The sequence below is a fragment of the Numida meleagris genome, chromosome 2 (assembly GCF_002078875.1).
Source record: "Numida meleagris isolate 19003 breed g44 Domestic line chromosome 2, NumMel1.0, whole genome shotgun sequence".
Lineage (NCBI taxonomy): Eukaryota > Metazoa > Chordata > Aves > Galliformes > Numididae > Numida > Numida meleagris.
The window spans coordinates 13,824,475-13,851,108 of NC_034410.1; the positions used below are offsets into that span (position 1 = coordinate 13,824,475).

The 26,634-nt window shown below is 38.5% G+C and overlaps 2 protein-coding genes across 3 annotated transcripts in view; both read right to left on the reverse strand.

Moving 5' to 3' along the window:
* ZEB1 (zinc finger E-box binding homeobox 1) lies at positions 3,425 to 24,889 on the reverse strand. 2 transcript variants are annotated; one of them, XM_021386489.1, is made up of 8 exons: positions 24,694 to 24,889; positions 20,863 to 20,922; positions 20,079 to 20,240; positions 17,068 to 17,270; positions 12,520 to 12,625; positions 9,584 to 11,394; positions 7,527 to 7,707; positions 3,425 to 5,907 (listed from the first exon to the last, which is right to left on the reverse strand). In XM_021386489.1, exons 4-8 carry the CDS (start codon positions 17,095 to 17,097, stop codon positions 5,345 to 5,347), a joined length of 2,691 nt encoding a protein of 896 aa, XP_021242164.1. In that variant the 5' UTR covers positions 17,098 to 17,270; positions 20,079 to 20,240; positions 20,863 to 20,922; positions 24,694 to 24,889; the 3' UTR covers positions 3,425 to 5,344. The 2 variants fall into 2 exon arrangements, with proteins under 2 accessions (XP_021242164.1, XP_021242163.1); XM_021386488.1 differs by having other exon boundaries at positions 20,863 to 20,925.
* The window catches only part of LOC110393551 (sulfated surface glycoprotein 185-like), a 90,329-nt gene continuing 88,470 nt past the window's right edge, over positions 24,776 to 26,634 (reverse strand). Inside the window, exon 2 of the mRNA XM_021386490.1 lies at positions 24,776 to 24,894. Within this exon, the coding sequence (XP_021242165.1) occupies positions 24,871 to 24,894 (24 nt within the window). The 3' untranslated portion in view covers positions 24,776 to 24,870. The remainder of the gene's footprint in view (positions 24,895 to 26,634) is intronic.

The following is a 26,634-nucleotide window of genomic DNA, read 5'->3' on the forward strand; positions in this document are numbered from 1 at the left end:
AATAACTTAACTTACACGTAATTAAAACTCAGGCAAGTGCTTCATCAGCCCCAGCTTCACCGAATTCAAGGGTGCCAGGGACACCACCACCCGTCACGCGGGCCTGCCTGTGGGCCAGGCCGTGGTACATGCGAGCAGCATTCCGGGTAGAAGAGGCACAGAAACTCCTGAGGAATGACACAAAATCACTGTAGGATTATTTCATTTTTAAAGGATTTAACTCATTTATCCCTTTAATTCCTGAATTAACATGTGATGCAAAGCTTGTAATTATAACACAAATCCCAGTTGACACAACGATGAGAAAAAGACAAGGACATTACAGAAAGGTTGAAATCTAAAAGCTGAATCGGAATTTAAGACTCCTCAGAAACAGAAAAGTCCAAAATGGAGTTGTTAGAGTACTCATTTTGTTTATTTTGTATATATATTATATCCTGTTGTGCCCATCATCTTTAAAGAGCTCCTGGGGGATCTCAAGCCTTCGAGAACGTTACCCAGGTGTGGACGAGCACCACCTGATGCTCACAGTCGGCATGCTACAGCACGCTACGAGAGCGAGCCTGGCCAGGGGCTCCTTGTGTCAGTGCATTTCTTGTAGAATCCCAACCGCAAGTTTAGTTTCTAATCACAGTTTTAAAGAAGGTTATTTTTGGTGAAACAATGAAATATATCATAATGCATTGTTTCCCCCAGAGACAACATCCATACAATGTGTATGAGAGACCTAATGAACACAATAAAGAATACCGTGCGACAGACATCATGAAGGAGCAGAGGGGTAAAGCAGAAGTAGTAAATATTTGTTCACATTCAAGTTATTTCCATCACCATAATCCTGTTGTATTCGTTTTCAAACCGTTTGAATATGAGAACAATCACCCATGAGAAACACAAAGAATAAATGATAAGATACAGCCCAAAAGGACAGATACTCTAATACTGAAATTTCTTTTTGCATTGCAGAGACTTTTATAGTGAGAATCAAACAAGCCATTCTGTTGAGGAAAAAAGTGAATAAATTTGTATGTAAGTACCAGAGTGTGAACTGCAAAACAAACACACAACAAGATCTCCCTCCAAACAAAGAATCCTGTGCAGACACACTAATTGTTAGTAACCAAATCAAAAAGATGAGCTCAGCTCAGCACGTAGTCAGCTCTTCCCTTTCTCCTCCTCCACCTCTCAAAGGCCATCTGCTATCCTCACTCCTCCCTTCAGGAGCAAAAGGGACTTCTCTCATCTTCAGACCGTTACCTTAACCTCTCCTGTACTCCCAAAGGTATTTCCGCTATGGCCATCTCTACACTGTAGAATTCCGTGCTGGTTCTGAGTGTGAACACCTGAACTCGATGCTTTGATGAGAAAAGTCCCTAATGTAGCACTTTGCTCTCGGTAGCTCTATTTTCCCTCTCGTGAGCGGCTTTAACTTCACAGGGCTGCTCTGTGTTGCGGCCACCACCCTCAGCACGCTTTGCCAGCACAAATATCAGCACTGAGTCCCATTTGTCCAGCACAGGGACTGTGGGTTTCCTCTGAAAGTTGCATTAGAGTGTGAACACAACCGTTCATCGCCAGTTAAAGCGCTTCTTACTCAACGTGCCTGGAGAACACTGCTTTTTAGGATAACCGTGTCGCATTGTGGACTGATATACTACGGTCCATTCTTCTTGTACTAAAGTTTAAAATACCGATTGAAACAGGCACTCTGAGACTAGACAAACTAACACCACTTCTTGATTTCTTTTTTGCTATGCTTTAGTTCATCTGATTACTTGTAATTCAGTGCTGTTTTCAAAAAAGCTCAAACCAGTGACATTCCCCAAATCAAACTCCTTGGGTTTCACTCTCTCCCCGAGCGGTTTTCTCTCACATCATTCAAGGCTCTGGAACTCAGAGTCACGGGCCCTTTGCGTGCAGCCTTCATGAGCAACCCTGAATTTATTCAGACTCTTTGCTCTATTATCACAGACAGCACAAATGTTCTTCCCATTCCATTTTCAACAAATATCTCACTGGATTTACTGCTACAGACAAGTAATGTCTGAATTAGCTGAAAATCTCCATCTTAACATATGTTTAAGAAGGTGCATTCCATTACTGACTGCAGAGCCCACTGGACCTGCAAGAAATCCCGGACTGCCCGATGCATTTCTGTTATAATAATGATTACAAGGCAACATTATTGATGCAGTATAAATGGAAATTGTTTTCAAAATAGCTTTCTTATGTTTATCTGAATGAGATAGCACTGAGTTAGGAGCTTACTCCACTGAAAAGTGCAATATTTTATACACTGTACAGAAAAATACACTGAAACTTTGAATGTATCACTCCTGCATATGTATCAGTGCTGAGATAGCAAGACCGAAAACTATTCAGAACTTAGATATGTGAACATTAAATAACTTATCTAACACTTGTGTAAAAAAATTAACAACTGAAATCTCCTTTTAGGAATCACTAAAGAGCAGGAATTTGCTTAAATAACACGCTCTCAACTTTGCTATAACTGCAAAATGCTGTACAAATGAAGATTTAGTACAAGGTTCAAACCTTCATACTTAGGTGACAGAAGTCACCGCTTCTGTAATGTTGGTGCCATACCTTTAGAAAACTCAGCAGTGATGCATACCATCAACTTTTTCACTGGCTTATTGCTAAATCAAGAAAACAGCCATAGACCTACGTCATTTAGAATCACAGAATTGCTCAGGTTGGAAAGGACCTTCAAGATCATCAAGTCCAACCACAACCTAACCATACTGCTCTAACAGCCCACCACTAAATCATGTCCCTGAGCACCACATCCAAGCAGTTTTTAAACACATTCAGGGACGGTGACTCAACCACCTCCCCGGGGAGCCTGTTCCAGCTCTTAACAACCCTTTCTGGAAAGAAGTTTTTCCTGATATCCAACCTAAACCTCCCCTGGTGCAACTTGAGGCCATTTCCCCTTGTCCTGTCACCTGTCACCAGTGAGAAGAGACCAGCCCCGCTCCCACTGCAATCACCTTTCAGGTATTTGAAGAGAGCAATGAGGTCTCCCCTCATCCTCCTCTTCCCCAGACTAAGCAGCCCCAGTTCCTTTAGTCGCTCCTCATAGGACATATTCTCCAAGCCCTTCACCAGCCTTGTTGCCCAAAGCAGCCTTGTTTAAATAGAGCATTAAGATGTGTATTATATAGATTAAGCAGGAAAAAAATCCCAGAAACACATGGCTTGTTTCAAAAACGTGCTTGTTCTCCCTGAATTTGAGGAATCGACAAAGTAATGCAGCAATCCCTTTCCCTGCACAGGGTCAAACATTCCCTTCGCTCCTTACAGACAACCGAAACTGAGCAGCTATGCTGAAACAGACTGTGTCCCAGTAATGGGGAGAGATAACTTAAAACAATCATGTGAAATTACTGGAAAAATGACATAAGTCAGACTTGTTGACGCATTTTATTGTGAGATGGGGAGTCTGGTAAAAAACTAGAAAATGACCATGATGTAACAAGGAACTTAAAAATGAAGTTTCAGATTTGTAACATACATACATGAATACAGGAACAAATTGGCACAAAAATGTTAAACGTTGTTCCCAACACTGTTTATAAGATTATTCTAATTTGGCTTACTAAGGAAATGAGAGTTTTATGGTTAGGCTAATCTCTTAATGAAACTGCAGAGCATCATGCTATTAGTCACACAGTGAATTTCAAAATTTAAGAGCTTTATATTAAAAACTGGGTAAAGGTAAAATGAATTGATTGCAATTGTAAAATTAATACATTCCCATTTTAATTCATCTGTTCTACAGTCCAAGGCAAGTATAAATGTTAACATAACACTGTTAAATCAAATCTCAATGCAAGAGAACCGATTGCATCTCTACTTTAAATCTTATCAACTTTCCAAATTTTCATACTAAAATATATTATTGTATTAATACAAACTACAGTATTATACACTACACTGTGTAATAAATAAAGAAATATAAAAATAAGACACATAAATATAAAAGTTTTCTAAAACTAAAAAGGTACATATGTCAGTAAGAAGGGTATTAATACTGCCAGGTTTGGAGACATACAGTACAAAATGTTGCACAGATCTATAAACTAAAAGAAATAAAATAATACTGATAGGTAAAAATCAGCTAACATTGTTAATAAATGGGGTCCATAATAACTAACATTTGAAAATACTTATGAGCCAGATAACATGTCATGTATGTGTCTGAAATTAAAGTAAACCAATAAAGCAATAAAGCAGATTAGAAAATTTCCCTTGTAATTATCGTAGAGAAATTCTGCAAGTCAGGTATTAACCAAAAATACCACCAAATAATTAAATAATGAAAGATACCAGTGTTCTTACTTCTCTGATGGCTGAGTGTTTTTTCCCCCATGATTAGATTAGAAGTTTGATACAAATCAACAAATGCTAGTTATTGTAGGCCACGCATTGGAAAAAGGCTGGTGAGAGCCTTTGTAATACTGATAAATGGCACTTACAGCACACAGGTCTTGCATAAGGCCAAAGGAGATACAAAGCTTCATATCATATCCTTCATATTGTTACTACATACTCAAAACACAATTACAAACACTGATTTTGACGACTTTGCTGTCCTTACCGGTATTAACACTGTTAGTCCCTGCAATCAGAACTCAACAACAATCTTTTCAACTACATTTTTAACCACATGAGTAAGAAACTTCAGTTCTTCTATCATCTGCTTTCTTAAGGCTAACAATACACTTTAAATGATAATATGCTCTACTACAACATCTAATGTTATAACCGCTACCTTCCAGGTCGAATTTACAAAGGTAGCCAAGCACTGTTATAGGTTTCTGCAAAAGGGAATTCTGTAGTGCAGAAGTTCTCACATTTTAAAAACATAATAAAATACTTAAGCGGATTTAGGAAATGTTTTGCCATTAAAAAAAAAAATCATATAAATCTCTCCCAATTGTACAGCTTACAAATTAATCAACGTAAGAATGAAAATTAATACTGATAAAACAAACAATGCCAGATGCTTGTCTAACAAATCAGGTTTCCTACAACCTGTTAAACCTTTGCTTCCAGAGTCACTGTATTTTTCTAATCTGCTTCATGTTACAAACTTGTTCCTAACTTTGAAAACTGTGTGAAAAATTACTAAGTTTGAGGTTCAGGCACACCTGGATTTCTTTTTTTTTTTCTTTTTTCTTTTTTTATATATATATTTTTTTACACAGTAGTGAACAGAAATCACAGTATGCAGGCTACCGTGTTTCCATGAAAAGCATGTATAATATAGAACGAACTTCATTACCGATTTTTTTTTCCATATAGAAAAAACTATCATTTAAGCTTTATTTGTTTTTTCTTCTGACACCTGCCCATTGCTCTGTATAACTTCTGGTTCTGCATCGCTTGCTTGATTTACAACGTCATCGTTCTTGTTACCTTCAGTTTTCCCTTCCTCTTCTTCTTCTTCTTCTTCTACTTCTTCTTCCTCCTCTACGTCTTGTAGTTTTCTACATTCTTTTTCTTCCTGAAGTCCTTCTATCTCCTTTTCTTCCTCCTCCTCTTCCTCTTTGTCACTGTCTTCCTCTTCTTCCCTGGTTAGACTCTCTCTCTCATCGGAGTCGATCTGCGATGGTGATGCCCTGGCACCAGCGTGCTCGCTGCTGAGCACCTCCTGTCCCACCTCCTCCTGCTCCGTGCTGTCACGCTCCTCTGCCTCTCTTTTGCAATAGGAGTAGCGATGATTCATGTGTTGAGAGTACGACCCCGAGTGTGAAAAGCGCTTTCCACATTTGTCACATTGGTAGGGTTTCTCCCCAGAATGCAGTCGCATGTGTTCAATCAAATGGTGTTTGTGTTTGAAGGCTTTTTTACAGATTCCGCACTCATGAGGTCTTTTACCTAGAAAACAAAGCACAAAAAAAAAGGATTTTTTAAATTTAATATTTTAAAAATCTGCATTGCCGCTTTCATTATAAAATGCTGTTGGTGAATGTATTACCAACAATGAGTAATCATATTTAACAGACAGTTTGATCCCACCATTATCAGCCTGGGTTTCTTGCAGAGGGATATCAGGTACAACGGCACATTGTTAAACTACAAGGGTAATTTGTAACCTTAGGAAAAATGAACATAAAAAGATAAACAGATTCTCAGATGCAACTCAGAGCACAAAATTGTGTGAATATAAATAGATTAGAAAAGGAGGCATTTTTCTTGCAGTAAAAGTTATTCATACTCAAAACCATTTTAGCTCTCCTATACTGATGGAAATTTAAAATCAGCTGAGCTTTCACGTTAGCTTTCGTGCACAAGTCCTTGTACCATGTCACAGGTAAAAGGAAAATCATTCCAAAATCTTGCCTGGGACAGGTGAGTGTCTTATGTACCAAACTTGCTGACTACTGGAAAAATCTGCTTTGTTTCATCTACTTCACTTCCTGCTCTTTTTTCCAGCTTTCTACTCGCCTCTTTACTACTTGCCTTCCCGCTGCTGTGTTTAGAGACTCTTATAAAGATAGCATGGACCCAGCTATGTTATCTAGATTCCAACACTCAAAGCTGTTAGGCAAAACAAACTTGTACGGCTTCCGCCCAGACATAAAAGACCCAGACAATGAGACAGCAGCTCGCTGGTTGCGCTCCACGTCACACTAAGTCAAACAAGCAGCATTTCTGGACACTGCACTTCATTTAAGAGCAGAATGGAAAGCACAACTGTGTTATGAAAAGGAGAATAAGAGAGTCTCGGAGCAGGAAGGTATGAAAATAGAAGATATTCTTAACGAACACAAGTCGAGAAGTTTAAACAAATGGTAAAGACAAAGGGAAGCCTTTTATCTTTTCTATTCTATATTTAAGTAAAATGAAATAAAAACATTAATTTGCAGAAACATAATGTAGGCAATTAACCAACAAGAAAAGACATTTTTGAAGAGATCACTGAAGGAATAAGAGGGTAACACTCAAAAAAATGACTAAAGATACCAGAACTGGAACTAAAAGGAACAATTATGAAAAATTAGAAATAAAAATCAAAGCCAAAAGCATACTCCTTTGAGATTAGATTCCATGTCCAGTGAACGTCTAGTAAGTTCAGATAACTACAAATTTGGCTCAACTGGAGAACCCTTCATGCTATGTACACTGGCTTTCATGTAAAGTATCATACATACACAGGGACCTTTTTTATAATTTTTCTTAATTAAAACGAGGCAAGGTAAATTAGAAATAATAAATCCTTGATTGCATATTGTAGTACACAGATGACTGTTCATGAGACAGATGGAAGAAAATCCCCGTATTTCTATTCAGGGTTTAGATCTTACGAATTTAAACACGGAATTGCAGTTGTATAAAACATGGGATCTAAGCAAGGCTGGGCACAGATGATAATAAGGACTATTATACTTTCCTCTGTTCTTACAATGCTTTCTGAGAACTGAATTTCAGTTGAGCTTATCAGTTACTCAGAATCAACAAAACAAAGATCCGAAACTGCGTTTCCTAGTGCATACCTGTGTGTTCATACTTATGTCTCAATAATGAGCTGCTCTTCTGGAATATTTTGTCACACAAATCACATGCATACATCCCATTTTCTGTCTTTCTCATCTTTTTCTTTGGAGGTGTTGAATCAGAATCATTTTGATCTTCTACATTCGATACTCCTTCCGAGCTAGTGTCCTGCCTTTCGTCCTTAAGAAAAAACACAAAAAAAGTTGGGTTCAAGAAAAAAAAGCACTGATGCAGCACACAATTTATAAAACATAATCTGAAGCTGCACAGTTATTTTCATTCCATTCAGTCAACGGACAAACAAAATTGTTTAGACTCACACAGTCAACAAACTCTTTCACTGCACCTATCTGCTCTGCAGACCTCGCCATCATGGAGATGCACAATCCCCAGTGGGACCGACTGTAATCATATTCACAGAATCATCAAGGTTGGAGAAAACCTCCAAGATTATCCAGTCCTACCATCCACCTACCACCAATATTTCCCTACTAAACCACGTCCCTCAGTACCACATCTAAAAATCTGACTGTTGGCCAGGGCTAAGCTACATTGGCATATCCTGCTTTAAGACCCTTACAATAAGTGTAATGTTAGGAAGGGAAAATAAGGTTATACAGCTCTAAAGTATCTTAACCAGTGTTAGGAAGTTAAAAAGAGCCTATTAGGCGACTACATGCATTTCTGAACGAATGTTTGTCAACCACATTTTGCTACTTCACAATCTTATGGAAGATTTTTTAGACTAAGTTACCACAAACAGCTATTCATCGTTCATATTTGCATAATTGACCACCCTCCTCCTCATAAATCTACCAAAACCCTAGTTAAACCAAAATTTGGGGATTTCAAACATTTCAGTGATAAAAACTTTTCCATATATCGCAACTGTAGCCTATTTCAAAGCATTTTAAGTGCTGAAGCTCACTTCAAAGTAGCACAGTAATTTCTACTGACATTAGCAGTATCGGAAAAAATTAATTTTGTCATACATTATCAAGCTTGAACATAAAATGTATGTATTAGCTACCTGAAATTTTGTCTGTCTCATAAACCTTAACATACAAGCAATCTCATAAATCTTCAAGGTCCCTCAGTTTCTGGCTATACAGAGTTCTGCATAAAATGCTGAACAGCCAATTTTTAAGATTTAATTAGAAATGCTAAGCCTTTATGCGATCCACTCCTGTTCTGCTGTGTCCCTGCCTCCCCATATGCATAGGTATTGCTCAGCAGTACTGAGTCTGGTTAGATCACATCTGGAGGGACTCAGGGAGGAACAGAACAGGGTACAGGAACAGAGTATGATGAAGATAAATACCCACCCTAGTTTAAATTGAAAATACTTCTGAACTTTGTTTAAAGTGCCATTATGGTGTAGGACAAATTCTGCTACTCTGCAAGCTAAGAAAGCAAAGCAGAGTGAAGAAGCAGCGAGAATTTACAAACAGTTCATTTTCTGGATGTAGGGAAGAGGAGATAAGGAGCCACCGATAAATAAACACCATGACTTGACTTTGGATTTTCATCCAGAGAACTAAGCTGTCCTTAAAATATTGAGCGCTAACGTTCCAGAAAACCCTTTTGAACGGCAGAATTTAGTGAAGAACTAACTTGTCCATGCACAGATCTAGATTGCTGCTGTCAGTGTGGACCTGCGCTGTTTGAGCTGACCGGCTTTGCAGAGGTGTTAATGGTGACATCTATTACCCCTTAACAATCAAGAATAATAAACAAGATAGTTTGTGCTTACATTTTCAGAGTCATAGAATCACAGAATGGCTTGGGTTGGAAGGCATGTTAAAGATTACCCAGTTCTAGCCCCCCTGCCATGGGCAGGGTTCCCACCCACCAGCTCAGGCTGCCCAGGTCTCCACCCAACCTGGCCTCAAACACCTCCAGAGATGGGGCATCCATAGCTTCTCTGGACAGCCTGTTCCAGCACTTCACCACCCCAAATATTATTTAATTTATTTTGACAATTTTCTGTAAGTTTAATAAGGATACACCATGAGCACATCATCTACAATACACAGGAACACGGAGACTTCAGTACCTGACTTCCATTGGCTTGGGTCTGTTTTGGTGGTGTTTCCTGAACTGCAGGACTAACTGTAGTAGAGTACGTATAAGCCACCTGGGGAATCAAGATGGTTTGCTTATTGGCAGCAAGAGCTCTCAAGCATGGAACACTGTTCTGGTCAGCAATGGCAACAATTGTAGGTAACTGGGCAGTGACTGTAGGTATAGCAATATTTATGGGATTGGCACTTGGTGGGATTACATTTACAATAGGATCAGAGTCTGTAATACTGTTGTCCTTTTGTGGTTCTTTTTTTGCACAAGTTAAGTTCAAAGGTTCTTCCTGGACAGAATAAACACTGTTCTGGTAAACACTAGTTATGGTAGATCTTTCCAACAGTTCTCCATGTTGCTTTGGTAGCGAAAGGTCAAGAGGTTCAATTTGTGGCTCTTCTTGTACACCCTCTGCTGTGTACGTATAACCCTGTGAATTTCTTGATGAAGAAAGGTTTAGTGGTGATGGGGATGGCGTGCTACTGCGTGAACCATTCTGAGCTGATCCCCCTGATGAAGTCTGAGATTTAGTTGTATTGGCCGGATTTTGTGAGTTGCTTGTGCTGTTCTGGGACTCACTCTCATTTGTAGTTGCTGCCTGATCATCGTTATCTGTGGGACTGCTTGATTTAACTTGTTCGGGAGAAGATGGTCCAGAAGACTGCACAGAAATTTGTCCAGCTTGCATTTTTTCAAACCACTTTTTTACCACATCCAGTGGTAGGTTTACGGAATCAGCTATTTTTGAAAGCTCTTCGGCGCTTGGTTGTGCATTTAATGCATAATATGCTTTTAGGAGCGATAAAAGGTTCTTTAAAGGTGGCTGACCAGGAGATAAGTTGTTCTCCCCAGTTTCTGATGGGGCAGGGGAGCTGGGCTTCTCAGCTTCTGTTCCACTGGACTGAGGAAGCTGAGGAGGATTTTTTGTTTCATAGTGCTTTAATTCTTGAAGTGCATTAAGATCTCCTGGACAGTCATCACAAAGAAGACAAGTGCTATCATTGGTCTCTCCTTCAAAGTTTTTATCTTTCTCAGACTTCACCGTAAGATCTTCTGGTAACTTTTCATTTTTGCAACTGTTTGTAGGAACAGAATGTTCTTTTTTTAGATTTTGGGGAACAACCTGAAGTTGACTTGGCTGCTCCAAGCTGTAGTTGATGATAATTTTGGTTGTCCCATCCTGGTCAACCAAAGGAAGACTGATAGCTGAAATGAGGGAATGGCCAGCTTGTTGTATAGATGCATTGCTGATTGTTTCTTGTTCTTTGGATGCAAGATTAGCGTGATTGTTTTCCAATACTTGCCTTATTACATTACCATCCACTGCCACTTTAAGTACATTTTGAATGTCACTTAAGTTGATGCTTATGGGAGACACCAGACCCACTGTTGGCAGAACAACAGCTTGCACCACACCCTGAGGAGAACTGGTTGCCTGCAATGGGCTACCACCACTAAAAACCCCATTCTGCAAAGGGGTTGAACAATTAATTCCTGAAGCAACCACTATGGGCTTGAATTCATAATCCACAGGTTCAGTTTTAATTTGGTTAACAGGAAGTTGCTCTTGCAAGGGTTTATTTTCTATCTTTTGTCGTATCTGTGGTCTTGCTGGGCTACCGGGTGATGCAGAAAGGGAAGGGGAGGAGCACTGAGATGTCTTGAGCCCTGACCGAGCTCGACCATTCACGGGCATCAAACCAATACACTTCTTACTGCTTATGTGTGAACTGTATGAACCAGAATGGGAAAAACGTTTCTTGCAGTTTGGGCACTCATATGGCTTCTCTCCTAAAGATAAAAAAAAAAAAAAAAAAAAAAGAAAGAAAGAAAGAGGGAAAAAAAAAAAAAAAAAAAAAAAAAAAAAGAAAGAAAGAAAGAGGGAAAGAAAGAAAAAAAGCATATGCAATAGTTTGTTAGGTTATAATGTAACTTCACCAAACAATAGTAACTAGAAAATAATACATTAAAATTACTCTCAGAGTCCTAGAGAAAAAAAACCCTTTACAGTGAATTGAACACCAAGAGCAATTATATCACCTGTAGCTCTGATCCCAGGGTCCTGTGCTAAGTTTCACTGTGAGCCAACAGTAGATACAGAATGGCACCCATGTGATCATGACACATTCCAGTACACTGCCAGTAACTGGCTACATATCACATAAATTAGTCTACGTGGTACTTGCAGAAGCTTTCCCATGCACAGGAGCAGATGCCACTGCTCTGTGGAAATGAAATGCAGATGAAGTTTGCTGAGGAAGGGCTTCTAAGTGCACTTAATTGCTATTATCATGGCTGAGCAAACAATAAGAAAGGAAAAGATGGCCTAATGCCATGTTTTCCGACTAACTGCTAGTGAGTAAATTTGGGTCAAATAGAGAAATTTGAGGTATACTTATTATTATATAATATATATAAATATATAACATCATAAGTTAATTATTTATAAATTGAAGTCATTGTGACAGGGTATGACAATCTCACATTTGTGCCCTGAGGCCATTTTAAACATCTGGAATGGGGAAAATAGCAGCCACAGTAGGAAGTATAGTTGCTATATCCTGATTGCTATCAATTAAAGTTTTCTAGCAAGGCTCACAACTAGCTAAGTTGTCTACAAACACTGAGAAAAAAACAGGCAAGCGAAAAGGACTGGAAGGATGCCCCATTTCTTCTGCCACATGTGAAACTTCCTTAAATATCAGAGCTCAAGTTGCAAATGTAAATCCTCTTGAGTTATCCTACATATTTTCTGCATACAGTTGAATGCTGCAGTCAGTAGGTAGAGAGTCTTAGAGAAAGAAAAAGGAAAGCCCCAGCATTTTAAACTTAAACTTACAAGACTGATATTGCATCAAAGTTATACAGAGTAGGAATGGTAGCATTAGTACATAATTCAGTGCTTGTTTTATTTACCACTGTGGATTCGTAGGTGCTCCTTTAGATGATGTTTATATTTAAAAGCTTTTCCACATTCAGTGCACTTGAATTTTCGATTACCGCTGGACTGCGTCACATGTCTCTGCAAGAAAGAATTTGCAATTATTGCAAAGAACAGCATACTGGAAAAAAAGCCTGTATTTTCACATCGTAACAGAGAAAATGTGATACAAAACTGAAAATAATCACAATTTTAAGAGATTGAAATTGGCATGCGATATGCATGAAAAAGAAACAAATTAGAAGTCAGGCTAAAACCGAACCACGTGCATCTTCTGAATAAATCTGGTACAGTAAAAGGGAATAAAAAGTATTTGCTCCTTCTCTGAACTTCAGGTGAATCTCGCACTGACCTGTTATGTGAGTAAGAAGTTCCAACATATACACAGATTCAATGTGTGAAAGCAAAAACCCAACAAAAGCCCAAGCCCACCATCCACAGCTTATGTCACAAACAACAGAGAAACATTAAAGCATATAAGAGTCTGTTTAAAGTTTAATCAGTTGACTTGATTTTTCCATTTACGTACTGGAAGTACTTCCAGTTGGCCTGGGATTCCTTTACGTAATGGTGCCACAGGATTGCTCAAGAGAAGATGGCTCAGTGACAGCAAAGGCACTCAGTCATAATTAATTCTCAAAATAAATGCAAAAAAAAAGCAAAATTCAAATAAATAACAGTACGGAGGGAGTTCCTCAGTATGCAACATCACAGTTCTTCACTGTTCGCACTGAAGCTCTGTAATTATTTTTGTTATATTTCACCTTTTGAGAGCATTTATAATCAAGTGCTTTAAACTTTTAATCCAATGACATTTAACTTAATCACCTTAACTTAAAGTTATAACTTAACCTTATCCCCATACTAGCTTCAAAGAAGCAAAAGTGAAGAAAGATGTGTAAATGTGTACAGTATATGCTACATATGTGTATGCATAAAGCTATTAATGTGCACTTTTTGCAACAAAAATAGCACGTGCGTTAAAACTTGGAGCTACCTGATTATTGACACGAAATAGAGGAATTGGAGTTTTTATCTGTTGAAAGCATCTGCTTATTTAAAAAGCAGCAGAGCTGCACTCGGCCATCTGGGTGAGCTGTGGGTTAGGAGGATGCCCAGGAGCTGCCCAGCAGCACCATGCCTGCGCCCAGAGCCGCTGGCGTCCACGCATCTTTGGGGCTCTGTTTATGCACCCGGAAGGAGATACTCCGGGAAACTGCAGCTTTCTGCTGCACTTCAGTGATCCAACTCCACTGAGTACACACAACTGTGTCAGGATTTACTTAAGGCTCTAGAGAATCAGTTACCGGTGTTTGACTCAGGATTCGACAAGTTAAAGATCTCAGCACACAAACAGCTACTGCGGATGCCGGACTGCATCCTAATGCTTCACGTTACGGCATGGATACCATCCGTCAAAAAATGTTGCTGCTCCAGTCTTTAAAATTCAATGTTCTACTTCCGTGTCACGGAAGCTCACATTTCTCTTACCAAATTTTTAATGAGTTTTTCTGTTTTCCTGCTTATAACTGTAAGCTGCTTTGAGCTTTTGGTTAGGGTAGCATCTCCACCCTTCTTATATTGCAATACAGTTTTCTCTTATTTATTGCTCTTACACCTACACCTTTTTTTTTTTGTAAATCTGGAACATCCTCAAGAGTTACTCTCCAGAATCTCCTCTAGAACTGAGAAACCACGACTCCTCTCTAGATTACCATCTCTGATACTTTCACCTTCATCTTCTCAGATCCAAATGTTTCATCCCACTTTGGTACTGTTAAATCTACACTGTTGTGCCTCTGATGTGTGATATATTGTTTAATGCACTGCACATAACTGTCTTCTGTTCATTACAGAATGAACCTCTGCATTCAGAGAATAATCCTCTGCATTCCTTTCAGTACTGAAAGAAGAAACATCAGCATTAAGTAGCCACTAACATGGTTCTGCGTCAAATATTTACTACATTCTGGACAGAAGTCCACTCTTTTCATACCAGAGAACTGGTATAGAAAATAGGAATCACAGGTAGGTGGAGTATTTTCATAAAACCTCCTTGTTTTTGCATAAAGGAGTTGAGCAGGATGCATCTGACTTTCTTCACAAGTTCTGCTGAACTCCTTATTTTACTCCCCCTTTGCCTGCTTTAACTAATTAATCATACTGTCTGTAGGAAGTTAATTTTTCAGTTAGGAAATGCTATATACTGGAAGATACAATTACTTGGTCATTAAAAATGATTGGGGAATTCTGCATGCATAACATTATTTGAAGGATTACGTATTAGAAGATAACTGTCTCAGGATGGAATATTTGGTCTTTATCAGTGTGGGATATATTTTGCTTGCATAATCCCTAGTGAGTCTATCAAAATTACCCTCTTCTTTCTTTTTTTACTGCTCTCACACAAAAGGTTTGAATTTTGGGTGGTTCTGAGTGGAGCCAGGAGTTGGACTCGATGATCCCTGTGCATCCCTCCCAATTCAGAATATTCTATGATTCTGCATCAGTGTTCTTTCATGGCCAGTTTGGTCATGGTCTTATAGAATGGTCATTTCTCATCCATGTCCACAGCACTGTGTAGGTTGTTGAGCAGAAAAACAAAATAAGCCGGAGCCAGAGCAGGCAAAGGAGCAGCACAGGGAGAGCAGGGGGTGGGGAGGAGGCAGGATGAAGGGGAAGTGCAGGAGCGGTGCTGCTGGAGCAGAGCAGGTTGGCCCCTTCTCCGTGGAAGGCACAGCCTGTGCGTACCTCTCACATGGCCTCTGCTACACTGCAAATTATCTTTGTTCGCTGCTTCCTTTTACAGAACAAACACAGAACTGTCACACGCTGCCCACTGATCAGCCAACTCAAAGTTATCCAAATCATCTACTTTCAGGTTAAGTCCTTTATGAACAAGGAAAAAACAGTAAACAGTTTTGAAGATGCTGCCGTTTAAGACCCACAGCCAGGAGATCTATACTATAGATAAAGTTCAATTTTCCATTGCAGAAATGATGTAATCATGTATATCAAAAGGTAGGCAATCTGAAGACATGACAGCTTTGTGATAATAACATAAACAAACCAGCATTTCAACTTTACCAAGCATCTGAACTGTTACTGTTTTGACTCTGGGTATGGCTCTAGAGAAAATTCCACATAAGCTGGTGTAATACCGAGTTCCAGATACTTCATAGAAACAACGTTCCTGCTTAGCACATGCAGCCATGTGCCTCCAAAAGTATAAGCCTTTTAAAATATATCTGAAACTTTTCCTTCAGCGATACAATCTAGGTTTCCCTTTTTAACCATTCTTCTACAGCTGTTTTTTGCCTGATAATTTTTTTTCTTTTAATTGCAACTAAGTACAAAAATAGGAAGTCCTCCTGACTACTCTTTTCTTCTGCTTTCAGATTTCTAGTTGGAAAAACCGGAAATAAATGTGACAGCTCACAGCAACTAGATTTTACAAAAAGCATTCATAGATTTTATAGTCATAGACATCAGTTGTATACAAGATGATAGTACCTTTAAGGTGGAAGCCAAGGCAGTAAGAGAGCAAGGCAGAAATGAATTGTTCATGGGAAATACTTCTGAATAAATCAGAACTGCTCTGCTAGGACACGCTGGCGAGGTTATTCCAAGCCCTGCAGAACAGCAAAACCATTGGGCAGGATTGCCCATACTTCTTGTAACAACGGTTCCTGAAAGTATTCACTCAGGGATGAAGGACAATGCACTTTTAACCCTGATAAATTCTTTGAATTAGTGATAGTTTGCAGAACAATAATTAACATGCAATGTATAAAAGATCATCTCCTTTTTCTGTTAATTTTATGTCAGAGCTTTTCAGTTTAATGAAAATACTGTTGTTTTGGAGCTGCAAGAAATATGTTCTCTTCACTATTCATGGTTTTGTGTTTTTCTGCAACATTTCCCTCCTCTTTCGGCTCCAAGGAGCATCCGTCTTTGTAGTCTGGCCTCAGAAAGGAGAGTTTCCAAGTCTCTCTCTAACCTGGCGGTAGAAAATCTGTATCTGTTTTCTTGGCTAATTCCTGACTGTTTCAGTGAGCTTACTGAGCTTGAGCGCCTCTGGTAAACTACGGAAACATGTAATTGGGGTTGAGCGATGGGAAATTCTAGGGATAAAAGAAAAACAGAGAAGCAGGGAGAGGGGAACTTCAGGCTCCTCAGCAACAATGGCGTGGCTAACTCACCATGGGGATTTCAAGGAACCATTCCCTCAGGGCAACAAATGAACCACACAAAACAAGCTCAGAATATCTTTAGCACTTCTGAAAACTAAAATTCAGACCCAACCATACTGCCTAGATGAATGCAAGTACAGCAACTCAGATCACACCCTTTGCTAGCTACAGAAGAACTCTGACTTCAACAGCAGGCTTAAGTGCTCCAGGATCAGCTGGACTCAGCCCGCAGGACTCTGAGACGAACATCCAGCACGCTCTGTATGTCTCTGTTCACACACCAAGTGCTGCTGCAGAGGACAGCAGGGCCTCCACCCAGCTGCTACCGACCTGATCTCGTCCCGACTTGTGCGACGTCATGTGGCGGTCCAGCTGTGTTCTGTACGCGAACGTGTAACTGCACAGGGAGCAACTGAAGTTATCCTCGTTTTTTTCATGGCGGTATTTAATGTGTTCCTTCAGAGAGGTAAAACGCTTGTACCCTCTATCACAGTACGGGCAGGTAAGCAGCTGGGAAAATGCATCAGGCGTTCCTGCGCAGGAGAGAGAAGATAGCGTATTTAAATAAGGTGTAAACTCTGAACTTAACCAACATCGACAGACACAATTTACATTCATATATATGACTGTAAGACAACGTGCAGCTGCTGGAAAGCTCTGTCTGGTTTAGAAAAGGAACAACGACCATTCGTATTTTTCCTTTAGGTATTATGTTACTGACTGCGGTAGGGTGCAGCTGTCCCAGTGCGTGCTGGAGGATGTCAGCACAGTGACGTTCCCCAGAACCACACCTCTGTCCCCTCACAGCACCACAGCCTCTGCACGTGTCTCTGATGAGAAAGTACTCTGACCACTGTAAAACATGGTTTAAGATCTAGCAATCTCGGTAGGCCTGGTTAGCCCTACCACTGGCAACCCTGAAATCACGTTCACAAAATAAGTCTAGTCTAGCACTGAAACACTTAATGGCCACCCTATTTCCAGATCCTAAGGAATTAGCAATATTTTTAGGCTGCAGAGATTAATTTTCTTTTCTCTTAACGCAGAATTGTAAGAGAAAGGAGAACAGAAACACAGTTGATATTCTTTATAGTTATACACAGCAGTGTAGGACATATTCTTTGCAGGGGAAGCAGATGAGTGACAGAAAGGAGAGATATCAGATGTGATGCCATAAATACAATTCTAATATAACCTATGGGATTTAGCCTATTGGCTTTCATGAATTTACTTCTGTACCAGCAAAAAGAGAAATTAGATTGAAGCTGAGTATTAATTTGACAAGAATATTTCTGAGGAGTCATCATTTATGAAGTTTTAACTCCATTTCTTCTTATCAGCATTTAGTTATCCCCCATATATAGTAACTTATTCTATGCTAGAAAAGATATTTTTTTGAGATTTAAAAAACATCTTACTTTACAGATTAATGGAAAAGTGCTTCCTGAAATACAGGGTTCGCTGTATTGGATCAAACTATCTGTTTACAAGGTCTGGTAACCTCCAATGACCACACTTCAAGGGAAATGGAAAGCAAATTTTGCGGCAAAACACCTATCCATTGTGCTGAGTGACACCACCAGAAGAAAGTGGAACATCTGCACAGATTATTACTTTATATTCTGAATCATGAGGTGCAAACTGGGGTACAGATTGTCATTTGAACTTGCTGAACTATAAGCAATTATTAATACTTATAAAATTAACCGGCAGTTTCTGAAGTACTTCTGAATGATCTATCTTCATGGCACCTTTCAGCAGTTACTGCCATAGATTGAATACGTGCTCTATACAGTAGCAATCCCTATTTCTGTGGAATTTCCACATTTTCACTGAATGTGCCATTGCTTTTGCAACAGTGAAGAGTCAGACCAGTTTTTATTATTACGTAAAGATAACAACTTTCCTGTCATACAGGATCTTTTTCCCTCCTGATGGGAGCAAGCTGGTGACAGTCATATTTCACTGTTTTTTTGTGTGCTGCTCTACCCAATTAAGTTTCTGTTTCTCCCAAACTAAGTAAAAAGAACACAGCCCCATGTGTGGATACAGCATGCTTCCCTTCCATTCATTTTTTACATCTACAATTCAATTCACATGACATAAGGAATACCACATTTCAGCACAAATACAAGTCACTGGAAATGTCAAAAGCATGACTTAAATTCTGTTTCCACTGGAGTAAATGCCAAAATGGCAGAGGTTTCACAAACCCCAGTACTAAATACTCTGATTCTCTCTCACCTCACTTGTCCACTCCTCTGCTTGGGAGGAATCTATCTTTACCAAATATCACTACATTTCTGGCATTTTCTCTCCCAAATTGTTAAAACACTGAGCATTGTTCAGCACCATGACTTTCAGAGCACTTCCCTCTGAATCTACTGAGTTAGGTGCAATTTCAATTATTAATGCAAAAGTGTATTTTTAATGATTACATGGAAATCAATTCAAGTCTGCAAAACTAACCTGACAAGCTGTGCCACTGCAACTACGGATTAAAATTTTAAATTAAAATTTTAAAATGCTACTGTTGAATATATATTTTAATTGAATTTTCCAAAATATGTAAAGTAAACCACAAAATATTAGAAATTCATGTCTTATTTATGTAATATATAGGCAGGTACTCAGTTTATATTTCTTAAAATTTTTTTTCTTGTATTTTTTTTCTTGCTAAAATGTCTAATAACATAAGAACTCTGAGAGAGTAAGACAAATTTGCCAGCAACGCCCCTTTCATGGCTCTCCCTTAAGACTCCAGTACGGTAATACAGCCACAATGACATCTCTTGTTCAACTATGTATATTTTTAATAAGCAGCTGCAACAGAACATCTCCAAACCATTTAGATAGGGTGCTATCTTCAATTAAGTGTTTCACAAAGAATTAACTAAGAACAAAGACAAGTCATAATAAAATAAAAATTTCTTTATTCCAATGTAAAGCAATATTTTCAAAGTCTGCTGGAAAGCCAGTATTTCTTAATGGGCTTCCATTAAAAAGCATATGAATATTTTTGTATAAGTAATGCTTCTTTTTTTCTCTATTGCTGTCTTTTTTCAGAAAATAATCCCAATGGATTTATGAGATCTTGATTTTACTTCCAACTACCATTTAGGTACCCACACAACTGACTCCCAGTGCATGTCTTGCTTCACAAAATCAAGTAGTAATGATTTTTGCATGACAATCCCATCACCCCACCGATAATAAACTAAGTTTTTTGTTTAATTTTATTTTATGTGCATGTGTTGTTGTCTTTCACAACACAACAGACCTTTGGGGTCAAGTGCTTAATACAATTTATTTTGTACGACCTGAACTGGTGGCATATTTACCATTTTCATCCTGACCACTAGCTTCTGGTGTGCCTTGTCTCTGGTCCTCCTCAGGTGCTTCAGGGTAAATAACAGCTGTATCTTCTTGTTGAAGGAATTCTTCAACATTAGGGTCATGGTTCTGTTCATTTTCTGCATCTGAATCACATTCATCTTCTTTTACTAAGAGCAAAAAAATGAAACATAAGATATCAAATGAAAGCTTAAAAAAAGAAAAAGGAAAAGAGATCAATAACATTTCCAAATCAACCTCTCTCCAAGGATTTCATAGCTCCTTACAAATACTAGCATAGGTCAAGCTTTTTAAGGTACAGGAACATGCAAAGTCTTAACACAGAGAAACAGTGTCATAATGACAATTAAAAAAATGACTAAAAGCACAGTTTGCTTCTTTAACTCAATGCATTTTTGCACCCTATGTTTATCTCCCCTCAACTTCCCTAAAATACTTAAATGCAACAAGTATCGTGATTTAGGCCTTGTAGTTTGAAAGATAGCTTAACACCTTGCTTCCTACGTTTGAAAAAGTCTGTCCTGGTTTGATTCTGAAACTGAAGATCCTCATTTTATTTTGCGTTCTGTATAATCAGTACAAATAGAGGAATGAAAAAGGAGATAAGTACCAGCTTATTTTGGTATATTCCTTATTAGTTTAAAACACTACCTACTGGCCTGTAGTTGCATTCTACCAATATGACCAGTGTTATTCTGTCTTTTGTTCTCATTGCTGAAGCTCTGGCAGACAAGCTACAAGAATAATGGACACAGATAAACAAACAAATACCTGTACATCCAACTTCATCTGACTGAGCTTCAGGCCCCAGGATTTCCTTTGTTTCTTTTCCTGCTGAAATATTATATTTCAGAAAAATAACAATGAATATTCAAAAAAAACCAACCCAAAACCAACACCCCCAAACAACACCACCACCACCACCACCACAACAAAACCACAAAACCAGACACACACACCAATGTAGTATATTTGAGGAGTTATTTCTTCAGCATTTTTTTCCAGTTTTCTAATTACATTAAAGGACAATATACTTTCAAAAATATGGATTCCACATTACTCCAGCATAATTGGTTGAACCACAGAGATATTTTACAGTGAAAGAAATTAAATTTTCAAAGGAAGCCATACTACACACTAGCCATTAAGGCATTATTTGAAGACAGGTAAAGACAGGTAAAGACAAGGACACGGTGTTTTTCCAGCAAATACGGAATGAGTTATTTAAGTGCAGCTAACTGATACATTAGAACATCATTTCCAGAAAACAGAGAATCATAGAAATATTACATTTACTTCATTTTTTTTCAATTAGCAGTTTTTGGAAACAGTTGATGATTTGCAGGTCATGTCTGCAAAGCTACACACTGCTTTCTCTTTCTTCACAGAATAGCTTTGAAGTGTGTAGCAAAACTACAACTTTTTTTCACTCCTTTATTTATCAGTATACTATGTTACTGTATGTAAATGCCATAGCAGCCAATAGCAGTCAATAGTCATAGGTTTATTTTGGAGATGCTACATGCTTCAGAGCTATAGTGTAAAGAAAGACTCTTACGTGATTTAAGACGCTGGAATATATGACTGGCAGGATCCAATATGGAAATTGTTATATTTTTATTTACATTACTTCACTCTAATTGAGTGCAGGGAAAATTTTTTGGCATGTCTAGTCACAACTGCAGAACATGTTGAACTTAAATACAGGAAAAGCCAATTCCTCCTTTATGCGTGAGACGATAAATCCTAGGTCAAGTTTGATTTCCCAGACACAAATGGCTTCGTCAAAGGAAAAGACTCTTAATTTGGTCTACCTTGACAAAACCCACCAGACTTAAAAAGGGAGGAAGCTCTATCCACAGATAGTCACAAATAAAAAAAAGGCAAAAAGGAAACTGTAAGACATAAATCTTTCATTGATTTGAATTAGCATCTTAAAAAAAAAATCACCACAGTACATAAAATATTAGTCAATATCTGACTGGGAAGTAATTGTATTTTTGGCTCCTGATACCACAGGCTTTGTTCAGAATTTATATGGCAGATGACTGCAGACAATGAAAATTCAAATCCAAAATTTCATTTCTTAAAAATATTTATGATACCAAGTACACAATTTTTCCTCCTAAAAGGTTTGAGATTTTTCTCCATTATGAAATAGGCTATATGGAAGAGAGCTACTATCTGTAAGTTATTACCCATAGGAGCTTAAATTATAGTGTCTCTAGCAAGTTCCATTCTACTGCTGGCAAGCAGCGGAGGGGCTGAGCAAGCTCCTTGTACTAGGTGGGAATAAGGACATTCAGCCACACTCTTACACATTTCTACAGCACTTGGTAGAGCCATCGAATTAGATCTAGTCAGTCCCTCAGGAACCAGAACCAGGTGAAAAACGGCTTCTTTAAGGTCCCTGAGCGTTGCCACAGCCATGTCTACATGGCAGCACTACTCGGCTCTGTTCTGCGTGGCATCTGACCACTTCTCATGATCTCTGTCGCTCAGAGATACGTGGGATTTCCAGAGCTAAATGCTGCTAATTTCCAGGTCACAGGCGCCATGCATGACAATACCACAATGTCACAAGCTGACTGTAAAGATCCAGAGATGGATTAGATAAACCCACTACAGAAAAGGAAAATTTGGTTGTAGTCAGAAAACTTGATCAAGATGATGCCATGAACATTTAAATTCCCCTCAAATGTAATTAATACCAAATAGTGCAGCAGCCTTCACCAGCAATCCATCACACTGAGAGAATACAATCCATCTTACAGTATATAAGCTGAACCTAACATGTTATGTGTTAAAGGTATTTTTGAATTCCAGAAGGACCTTACACCTAAAACACAATTTCATTCATTTTGAAAGTTTACTTCACTGCTGGGACAAGTTTTTTAAATGTTAAATTTTTCAAATCTACCTTAGTTCCAGGACGACATCTCTAGATTTCCTAAATACTCAAATACATAACTAATATTTTTTCAAGTTTATTAATATAATAAGTCAGGGTTTGACATGCCCTTTCTTAACTGTAGCACAAGGCTTAGTTTAACGTAAAGCAAAAGGAGCTCACATTATAGGAGCACACATGAATGCTGGCACCCTGCCAGCAAATGGTGCCGGATACAAGTGGTTCTCTTCTTCAAACTGGTGTGACTGTTTCAGTTAAACCTCTGGAGATACACACCTTATATTTAAACCACCTGTTCTGAAGGTCTCGTAGAAGTTCAGTTAGAATGACTGGAAACGGAAGGAAACTAATCTGATAAAGAAGTGTTACGTGTGTTGTTTCTATTCTCGTGCATTTGTGAACAGAATAAATGTGTAAACAACCCATTCTGTCAAGTCCAACTAAAACTAGAAACTTTCAGTACTAATTCAGCGATGAAACACAACTTACTAAAACTGGCATAGTGTATGTTTTCTAAAAACAATCACCACTCTCAGTGATGGTGTCAACATCGCACAGACACTACGCCAGTGCTGTTCCCTTTGAGATGAAGATCACGTACTCAATACCCTCTTCTTAGGATTTCTAATGTACAACCAAGACTGATGATGTGATTTTCAGCTTGCACCTTTCTTTCTATGAAAGCCATAAAAAAGTAAATAGAGTTTTACCATAGAAAATCAAAGCTCCATGAAACATAATTTAGCCTTCATTTTTCTCACGTAGCCTTTGCCAAAAGTTCAAACAATCCATTTTAAAAAACCATACTATCAGATAAAAATTCCTCCTGGCTGCTACTAATTTACAGTAATTTTAGTGAGTCTGTATGACAATTGTCTGTGTGATGGAAGGCTGGCTGAGTAACCGATGACCAAGGCACAGAGAACACCACCTGATTCTCACAACACAATTACCATAGAGTTTGGTTCAAATGCTTCATTTTACTCAACAAATATTAATTAAAACAACACATGTGAAATAGGAAGTCAAAAAATATATCATTACATATCTAGAGCTCTGAGACTCTCCAGAGGTGGCCTGAGGTAAGATACTGGGTGTAACTACCTGCAGATGTAGCCCCAAAAAACTTTTGCTCCACATCTGAGCCCAGACTCAGTCCATACCCCAGGCTTCCTACATCCATCTTTGAGTGGGTCAAGAAATAGTCTCCATGCAGCCCATTTTTATGTAACTTCAGTTCACTATATATATAAAACTGCAGGAGAAAAAAGATTTTGCAGAACTAAGTAAATTATCTACCTAATAATTTAGCTCCAAATTCCTCATTTCACTGCACAGCACAACTTGGCAAGAGCAGCTACATAAAAGCTGGACCACATTTAGTGGCCATTTGAGTACTTTCAGTTCATTTAGATGTGAGGTCACACAATTATTCTTAAGTCACAAGGTTTAGCAAAGTAGATGCTAAACAATTGTGGCTAGAATTGAGGCACACACAGGGCTATATCTCAAATACTGAGAAATGAAAATAAAGTAGAACAATAAATGTTAGAAAATCTGATTCTTTTTTGATTGTGAATATTTCATGTCTAACACTTCTAATCACTTCAGTAACAAAGTGACCAAAAAATTCTATCCAGTCTTCTTAGAAACATTACTCTACAGAGCATCATCAGTGCAAACAAACGTACCTTCATCTTCCCAGCAGCTATTTGTGCTCCCTTCCCTTTCACTGTTTTCGGGTAACACTGCATGGTCTGTTGGCAAGTCATCTTCTGGCACACTTGCATCACAGTCTGCTGCATCAGTTATACTTTCTTCTTCCACTATATGCAATTTATCTTCATCATCCGAATCTGAGTTTGCTTCTACCACGTTATTGTAATTGGTGACTATGGAAAAAAAAAAAAGGAAAATACCAATCAGTATGCTCTCAATTTACTGCACAAAACTCCAAAGCTTTCAGTACTGTGGCCAGATGCTATATCTGAGGCATTTCTATGGAGTCACATCATTAATTCTTCTTTCCCTATGTGGACAGCAGCAGCTTGAGAGCAACCCGGACATAATGGTGGCACAGGAGAAGGCACCTGCAGGCTGCTGGGCTGCTGCCATGGCCTGGAACCAGGAGACTGCTCCACCTGTGGCACAGCGTGAGGCTGCGCAAGGTGACTTCGATTTGGATGATGGAAGCGCTATACGTTTCCTTTAAGAACATTACAGTCCACTCCATGAAATACTTGATAGGAACATTAAATGGGAACAACAAGGAGACTGCACTCAGAAGTGCTAAAGTGCTCCTGCTCCAGGCTAAAGTGCTCTTGCAGATACACCCAGAGCACACTGGAGGCTCAGCAGTACAGATGTGAACGCAAAAATCTCAGAGGTGACTTAGGAAACGTTTTTACCTCTCTACCATAAAAAGGTAATAGCTATTCTTTGTCATCATCGAGACCATACATGAAGAGTCTTGCGGACGCAGGATGACACAATGATACATACATTCCTGATGTACAGGAGCAGATTATTATTAAAATAGCCTTAATTTATGAGCACAAAAGATCAGCTATGACAATTTCCACTTGAACTGCAAAGATTATGTATTAAGAAAAAATGCATTTTCACTATCTGTCGAAATGTGTTGAAAGTTTAAAAACTATTAAACATTTATGGAATCTCTATGTAGGTATTACTTCTCTACTGTCAAGTTTGAGCCTCTTACTGAAATGCTTCAAAATACAGTTTAATAAAGAGAGTACAGTTATCAGTGACCAAACCAAAAGAGTTCCCTGGCAGCAGGAGCCCTTCGGTGGTTACAGAACCACAGCCGAGATGCACACAGCCACAGGACTCTGCAACCCCTGCCTACGGGCACTGTCAGCACAACACAAGACAGACTGATTCTTTCATGTGAACACTGCTAAATAGGAGACTCCAGCTCTTCTGAAGTTAGTTCTTCTTCTTCTTTTTTTTTTTTTTAAATAGATACTCTAGTCATTTAAAAATGCATTTAAGCAGGGAAAGTGAGTAACATTATGAATGGACAAGCCGCTATCTCATTTCCTCCCCATTTGGGAGAAAAATGTCCCATCTAAAATATGCATTAGCATGACAAAAGAGCCTTTTGAATCTAAAATAATCATGTTTCCATATTTTATACATGTAGCATTATTTGAAAAACGTAGTATGCACCATAATTAATGGTGCTGAGCTTTTCTAAGGCAACAAATATAGAAAAAAATTGCCTAAATACTAGTATTTGATCCATTTCTATCAATAAATTGATTCTCACTTCATACTCTGCAACTGATTCTGCAAAATAAAGTAGGTACTGTGGTAACATTGTGTGAAAGATAAGACACGCATAGATACTCTCAGCACAGCAGAAGAGATTTATGAATTTCCTTGCTCAAAAAGTGGTAAATCCAAGTTTTAAAAAGGTCAAGAACAGACAAAAAATACAAGGACATGGAAAAATCATTTTGTCCTGTTGGCAGTGACACTTACGTGTAGAAGACTGTGAATAGAAAACCCCAACATATAGACTTTTGCCACAGGCAAAGGAGATAAATAACAGCAGAGATCAAAATTCACACACAATACATATACAGATATATAGGCAAATGTTCAGA